We start from the raw sequence: 8,597 nt of genomic DNA, 5'->3' as shown, positions 1-8,597 counted from the left end.
TATTTGATTAGCTATATCTTTGGTATTGATTTATTTTAATCTTGGGCACATTTTTATTTATTAATTGTCTCAATATTTTTAAAGGACTTGGAACAACTACGAAATCATATGCAGTGGATACACAAAGTGAAAATCCATCCAAAAATGATCTACAACAGGCCTCCTCTGAATTGCCAAAAATGCCAATTCAGGTTTTTCACAGACCAAGGCCTGGAGAGGCATTTGCTTGGTTCTCATGGCCTTGTAACCTCAAGTATGCAGGAAGCTGCTAACAAGGGAAGAGATGGTGGACGTTGTCCTGTTTGTGGTCGGGTAAGCAAAGTTTTATTGGTTTGAATTGTGTATTTTTAGTTGTTTTAGGCTTTCTTTCAATTAATTTTATTTTTAAGCTTGGTTTTCAAATTTCTTGTATTTTAATTTTGAAGAACTACCTAATGATAAAATTAAGTTTAAAGTAAACTAGGTGATATTAAAGAGCTGGATAAATTATTCTCTTTGTTCTTATTTTGTTTTACATATTTATTTTGTGATTAACTATCAGTAAAATAATCATTAAGAAAATATGAAAATAATAATTTAGTACATTTCTAAAGCCTACTATTGATGACACATATAAACTCAATAGACTATTCAGTGTTGTCATTCATTGATTTTAGCTTGATTAAGGTCTATCACAGAACATTTTTCTGTGATAAGCTAGTTTCGAGGTTTGCAATAATTCAAAGAAAGAAAATAAAGATCTAGAATTTATTATGAAAATTCAAAAACTTGTGTTAAAACAAAAAATATATAGTGAGTTTGTGAAAACAAATTTTTTGTTTACCGGTCCGGTGGTAATTCCGTAACTTGAAGTGGTGATACCTTATAGATACAATTTTTATCGCTATGTTCCAGTATCAGACTTAATGAGTCCATTACAAGTTAACTCGTATATACTAGTTCACAAAGTTCCAACTTTCAACGTAATTCAAGACTACTTTTGATACCTAACAAATTAATAGTTTAAAGCCACCTGTAAATTTAGCGTTGGAGCATCTGTTTGTACATGACGTCTTGAAAAATATCAGCATCAGGTTCCTGTGTCTGATATCACAGTTACCTTGTTAAAAATAGATGTAATCATACCAGGAAACATTAGATTAATAATCTCTAGAACTACTTGTAAAAAAAAAGGAAAGATATTGCTGCAAAGAAATTAAAAGAATGGTTATGACTTCAAACGTGGATAGTATAGTATCATGGTACATGTAAATATAATTTTTTATTAATTTAAAAAATCAGTATGAGATGCAGTTTCACTAATAAAATTTTGTCCATGATTAGAGAACTGCCTGGGCCCTGTTTCATAATTAAGTACAAACTAATACTATTAATCTTGTAGTTTATATTTGGTAAAATTACACTGACTTATTCAATTCTGCCCAATAATTTTTTACTTTTAAACTCGGTTAATGTCACTAATAGTCCTTCCCACCTTGAAACAAAATGTATTAGTGCTTGTACTTTATAGTTAGTGTAATTGTATTTATGGATTAATACTATGTGCTTTCATTATAAAACAGGCCCCTGGTGGCTTGATATTAAATGTTATAGAAAAGAGAACTTGAAGGAAAAAATACAATTTTCTTTTTTTTTTCAAAAGATCTCAAAGAGACCTTAATCCAACATCATCAGCCTTCCTGATCCTCAATTGCTTAATTTCTGTGAGGGTTTTGCCTTTATTATCTCTAAGCTTCTGGTTTTAGTCTTGATAAGAGATTCTTGGGTGGCTATGTTATCTTTTACCATTAGGTTTCGCTTCCATTATCATCTCGGGTTCTCTCACTTCATCCATTCGATAAACATATTCAAACCGTTTAAATTGTCCATTTTCCTTGGTTTCTCTAATGGAAACTGCTCTAATCGTTGTCAAATGCTTTCATTACTAACACAATCTTTCCTTTTTCTCTCTGCTCTATGTAAGAATTTTATCTCAGCACCAGTGATGCTGTTGATAGGATAGCCTTGGTGAGGATCATTCAGTTGTGGTTGTCATATTTAAGGATCAGTAGGTATATAGACTCTTATTTTATATATATCTATTGTGTTATTATTGATCAAGGAGAGTATAGGAAAGAATACCCCAACTCACATACACAAAAAGAAAAGGCCTGAGAATAGCTGGCTATATCAAAAAAGGATGGTGGCTTAGAGAAGCCTAGAAGAAGATTTAATTAGACTTATGCAATAAATTTGTAAGAATGGTTACGACCATTCCAGGCCAGACCAGAAGTTGGTTTACGGAGTGCTTTAGGTTACAGTTTTAATGTTATACTCATGAGGCTTAGTATAACTTAATTCAGAACTCTTTCTTCCATATTTCATTATAAGTTAATCAATCCCTTTTAATAATTATCCTTCATATATAATTCATTTTAAATTTATATTTTCCTTTTTAATATACTAATTTAGGTTTTAAAATGTGGCTGCGATTAATTAATATATTTGTGATCATAGGTATACCAGTGGAAACTTCTTAATCACGTCGCAAGAGATCATTCTATGTCACTGAAACCTGCACATTTATCCTATAAATGTACTGTCTGTACTGCAACATTCGGGATGTATAAACAGTTCGAAAATCATGTTTATTCAGCCCACTCTGTGGTTGCTAAGAGGGTGATGGAGAAGAAGTCATCGAGTCAACAGCCATCGACTTCTTCATCACCATCGTCTACCTCCCAGGTAAGTGGCTTGTAATGTTTGTTTATCTTTAATTTCATTATTATTTCTTTAGTTTCTTATTTCATATTATAAAATTCCATATTTCTGAAGCCAAATTTTATAATTTTATAATGACGTCATTTAAATCAACAAAATTCAAAATTTTGGAAAAAATCTTGTTTAAAACGATTTAAGGTATCTAAGGAGTATATGCACTGAATTTGCAGGATTTTACATATAATTTAATTATACTTCATTTTTGTGGTGGTGTGAATATATAATGCAATGTTACATATTTTTGCTAACTTTTTGTTATTAGGTTAAATCTTAACCTTAATTTTGTAATTTTTTACACAAGAAGGTACAAATTTATTAATTTTATTTTGCGAAGAATTTCTCTTTGATTAATTTTTATTTCTTTATCTAGACTAATCTCGTTTTATCAGATCCGTTATTGAAAAGTCTTTCATTTGATAGGTGGAGGTTGTTAGTGTGTATGAAAGCTGTTAATATTTTATCATTTGTATCTGAATACTTTTTTTATTTTGCTAATTCTTTTACTGAACTCTATTAGGCTGTTAATCTTTCTCTCTCAATAAGAGTGGAAAAAAAAACAATGACTATCAGGGGGTTTCCCTAGAAGATGCTGTTAATATAAAGATACCTTACTGTATAGTTGATTAGTTAGAGAACTTTAGTTAAAAATCAGCCAGATATAGATAATTAACCTTATAAAAAAAATTTGTAGTATCATGTTCAAGAATGGCATAGTTAGAGGCTGCGTAGTTGATTATTCTTTTTCAATATATGTTTGTTAAGAAAATAACTAAGGAAATTCTCCAAACCATCTGTATTAGATCCTCTGAAGGAAAAATTATATACATACAGCAGTCCTTGTTCACTGCTCCAAGACATCAATACCTAAGGAGAAACTCTTTTTCTTCTGGCACTATAAATCAAAATGGTCCTTTGCCTACTACAACATAGTCTGCCCCAGACCCCTGTTCTCCACTATATGGATGTTGCTCACTGCATATCCTCCAAAACTTTGTCCTTCCATCACTCTCTTCGCCACCACCCCATTCATATAATGTATATACTCCCTTTGTAAACCTCCATTCAGTGATATGAGTCATCTTAGCTCATGAAGTTTCATGTGCCTATTTACCATTTTCTCGATATTCCTGGGCTTGTTTTATGGGAAATTGATGTCAATCTAAATATTTGAAAGGAAGAGATAATAATTAAGGAGTTTTTTTTTCTACAAATCTTTTAAAAAACTCTTCAATTTTAAATTGAAATGAAGGAAAGTAGTAAAAGTTTAACAAGTTAAAAAAAAAATGAAAAAAAAACAGTATGGTTGTTTTTATGATAAACAAAAGATTTTTTACATACCTGTGTATTGCTCAGTCATTTGTGTATTCTTATTAATTGTTTATTTACTCAGTGTGGTCGTTTAGCTTAGCTGTTCGATTTTTGTAAAAAATTCTGGTAACGTATGGTTTGATTTTTAAGTTGTACTCTAAATTAATTCATAAAATAAATATATAAATTCATTTAGTATTGGATATTCATTAACACTTGATATTCTTATGTATAGAAATTACCTTATTGTAGCGTATTTTGCTTGACTAGTAAATTTGAAATATTTGTGTTAAATTTTAATTACTAAATTAACTATTTATTTGTGTCTTTTTTTAATTCTTATTGTATCTATGTTATATGTATAGGTTAATTATTGTTTGTGCTATCTAGTTTGCATGTTGTTGTTGTTTATTTGTTATTACTCATTTGAATTTTATTATTAAACTATTTTAGTTATTTAACCCTTTTGATTTGTTTCATAAATGTATAGTTATAAAATTTAAAGAAATATGTAACATTTAAACAATAAAATATTTTAGAGGTTAATTTTCCACCATCACAAATTTTCAATTTTTATTTTGGCTTTAGAAATACTAAAATTTATACCCTTGGTGTTCTTTGTTCACAATTAAAAAAAATAACATTTGATCCAATTATTTAACATTATTCTTTTCTTTTTTTTTATGTATATTGTTTTCCTATGCATTTTTGCAGAATGGATTGCTTTTTATGTTACTATTGCATTTATGTGTCTTCCCTGGTCATAATTTTTATGGGAGCCGAGTCGTATGTGAATAATAATACGAATGAGTCTTTTGTTAGAACCATTAATATCGAAAACTAATGAGTCATATTTCCAAATGTTTTCGTTTGTTTTAAGTTTTTGTAGCAATTCTCATAACTAAGACATTGCCACTCTTAAAAACAAATGGTTGCTTCAGACTAGAACATTTTAGTTAGCCATGTTAAAATCTAAATTATCGTAATCCTCACTCATTGATTTGTATAAATATTTTGTTTTGTTCATTTTTATTTGTTTGTTTTGTTATTTTTTTTAATCCCTGAAACGAAATTGAGTTTCAAGTTTTCATTTTTTTTTTTTTTTTTTTGTTTTATTTAGTCTGCACTATCCTTTCTTTTTTGATTCATAAAGTCATTGATTTTTTATTAGCAGAGTGACTCATATCAACCTCTGAAACCACTCAAAATAAATGATGAAATCACAATTATACCTCAACCTGCAAGGGCCAAAACGAAACCTCAGCCAGCACCTGCAAAGACTAATAAGGTAATAAAAATATAAAGAAATTTTTAAAATAAAGGAGTATTAGAGGTTTTGTAAATATATACATCAGTTCCTAAGAAAGCATTGCAATAATAGATTAGGCAGTTTTGGTTTGGTTTTATTTTATTTTTTATTATTATTTTTTCTTTTGGAATTTTTATGAAATTGCTAAGACATTTTTAAAATATGATTTAAGAATGATAGTCATTATTATAAATTATTCAATTTAAGATATAATAATTTTTTTTTTAATTATGATTTTTATCGTAATGAAATCACAGCTTTATGCCCCTCTCCTACTTTATTTTTTATTGTTGTTGAAAGTTTGTTCCTTGAAGTTTGAGTACCTATTTATTTGTGGTGTTCTCCAGCATTAAGGTTTTTGTAGGGGGTTTTATTTATTTTTCTTTACTTTCTCATTTTTATTTTTCATAATTTTTTTATTCACTATTTTAGACTAACTTTAATATAGTCAAATTTAGATGCTTAAATTCTTTTTATCATTTAATTAGTGCTCCTATATCGAAATATTACAGCATTAACCTCAAATCTTTTGAGCCATCTTATCAAGGTGTTTATATTTCAAAATAGCAAAGTTATTTTTTTTTTTTTCCATCATATAATTTGAAAATGTTTGGAAATAACGGCTTAATAGTGTAACATTTTCTATGTTCTGTTTTCAAGGTAACACTGATAATGGAACACTTTTTAAGTTTAGAAAAGATATTGTGATAAAATATCCTTATAAAACTGGACACTAGCTTGGTGTCATAAAACTGGTGGTCCATTAGGTCAGTACAGCGACAGAACACAGATGGGATAATAATGAATTTTAATAAACTACACTGACTGACTGCTTTTCTTTGAAATTTCTGTTACTTAGTACGTTTTTAAATAGCTAGACAATATAATTGTAAGCTTTGGGCGGAATAAATGGAACTGTTATTAATTGTATGATAATACAGCAGACCAGGGATTATCCTCTGATAAAAGTATGCAAGAGTTCAATACTTAAATAATTTAGATAATTAAGACAATAATATATAGAATAAAATTACTACATGGAAAAAATGAAAAACAGGATATCAATAATACACTTTGATTTAAATGTTAAACAATTATAATGTTAATATTTATTTATTTTATATTCTTTAACTTTCCCAACCTTTTCTAAGTTGCTTAATGTATGAAACTCTGGACTTTTTGTAACTAATTTTTCAAATCCTGAAATGGCTTCTAAGTTTGAAGATCTTCCCCAAATTTGCCTCATTCCTAATTTCTTTATCATCCTCAACTCTGCAGTTAAGCTCAACAATATTTTGTCTTCCAAATTTGAAACCTTGGTTGTTTGCACCCGGAGAAAGCCTACCTATAAGATCCTCAGAACCGCATTCTCAGCATCTAGGTAGTTTTGTCAATACATAAACAAATCTTCAGTCTATAAGCTACTGAGCAAAGAAAAATAACATTGACTTGTTGAGAAACCTGCAATATGTCCATTTTGTAAAAAATAAATGTAAAATAAAGAATTGAGTTTTTCAAATTCTGGTTTAATTCTTCCATTATGGAAAAATGGATACATGTGTATATATCTGGTTGATTGGCGCCCAGATTACCATTGGATAGTGTTGATCAAATTCTCATTCTACCATGTACAAATTATTATTTCTTTCCATTATTATTTACCATTTTGATATTTCTATAAAAAATTATACAGTTATTGTCAAACATGTACTTCATTTTATAAATTAGATGGGAATTCATATTGTTTTATAGAAATATTTAAATGGAAAGCGTTGAGTTAATATCATAAAATTTGTACTAACCTGTGTGGACCTATTACTATACTGACTTACTGGGCTACCACCTTAATGTATCAAAGATGTTATTAACGCATACAATATGGTAGTTACCTTCATACAACACGGCTACCAAAGCTAACTGCTAGATAACTGTTAGTTTTGATTTGTAATACTGATCATTTGTCCCTTCTTAACCCAATTAGCTACTTTGAATTTTATTTTACTACTTATACTAATAGTCACATTTTTTAGTTAGTTGGTAAATCACTGGTAACTTGTAGGAGCTGTATTTGTGGGAGTGCCCACCCCATGCTTTATTATTAAAATAAGCTTTTATCCTTTTTTAATTAATGTTTTGAATAAGTTGTACTAATGAATTACTGGATAAAAGGATGGCGTGGGATTGTAATTTTTCTAATTCTCTATCTCATTTTACCCATAATTTTGATTTATAAAGGTTTATTTTAAGTATTTAAATATTTTCAATCGTCTAGGTACAGATAATCCAACATAAACTAATGTGATTGATGTTTAAACTTTTATTTATTCTTTGAATGGGGTTATTGCTTCTATTTTACACTTTGTGGTATCATGTTTAGAGATTAGAAAATCCATTAAATATGCCAGGAAACCTGAAAAACCTTTTTAAGTCCCATTTTTATTAAGATACAAGTGTCCCTTTTCTATACTAAAAAAAAAAGGTTTCGAATCAAATGGAGTGCATTATTTTTCTGTTACTAGATTGATCAGTTGTAGTTAACCTTCAAGTTTAGGGGTTTTATTAGTTTAGACACTGCGTATAAAATACTGTATAAGCATCACTTGAGGCTTGTATGCTAATCCTCATTCGAAACAACCTCATTCCACATTTACAGTCTGACCTAAGTTTTTTATTTTTCTCAACCCTTTTTTTTTACTTAGAGATTACATGTAACTTTATTTTTCTGATTGACATATTCTATTTTAAAATTTAAGTAATAAAATGTGACAGCAATAAAAAACAAGTATGTATTTTATTATCATACAATTTAAATATTGCATTAAGTATAATAGATAAACTTTAAAACTAATAACTAATCTAAATCTCCCCAGAATTCTTATAATTTTGTTTGACATTGTTCTAAATGTTTGTTTGTGAATTTCATTGATAAATGCTTTTGCATTATAACAAATTCTTATTTTGGTTAGATTAAGCCTTGTAAAGGAAAATTAGTTGAACTGTGTAATATCAATGGGTATTTTTTACATTATTAATGGTTATTAATGTTGTATTTTTACATGATCATATGTGCTGTATCATAATTTTTATTCCTTAGAATTTTATTTAGTTATTTCCATTAAAAATAAGTATAATCATGGTGGCGAGCATAGACCATATTAACTTTTAATAATTATTTATTCTATGGAGTTCAAATATAGGAACTGAACTGAATTATATATAT

General features: G+C 28.4%; 1 protein-coding gene across 5 annotated transcripts in view; it reads left to right on the top strand.

The window, feature by feature from the left end:
* MEP-1 overlaps window positions 1-8,597 on the top strand; it is a 52,782-nt gene that overhangs the window by 19,311 nt on the left and 24,874 nt on the right. For 3 of the 5 annotated variants that reach the window (XR_010844528.1, XM_014431049.3, XM_067051485.1), the window contains 3 exons: window positions 85-312; window positions 2,497-2,724; window positions 5,240-5,356. Coding sequence is in view for 3 of the 5 variants with exons in the window: in XM_014431049.3 (XP_014286535.1) it covers window positions 85-312; window positions 2,497-2,724; window positions 5,240-5,356 (573 nt within the window). In the remaining 2 variants the exon portion in view is untranslated. The remainder of the gene's footprint in view (window positions 1-84; window positions 313-2,496; window positions 2,725-5,239; window positions 5,357-8,597) is intronic. The other 2 variants (XR_010844529.1, XM_067051484.1) reach the window with 1 other exon arrangement.

Source organism: Halyomorpha halys, unplaced genomic scaffold (assembly GCF_000696795.3).
Source record: "Halyomorpha halys isolate HHAL.00 unplaced genomic scaffold, Hhal_1.1 Scaffold940.1, whole genome shotgun sequence".
Taxonomy (NCBI): domain Eukaryota; kingdom Metazoa; phylum Arthropoda; class Insecta; order Hemiptera; family Pentatomidae; genus Halyomorpha; species Halyomorpha halys.
The sequence above is the reverse complement of the archived record's forward strand: the minus strand, read 5'-3'. Positions and strand labels throughout refer to the sequence as shown.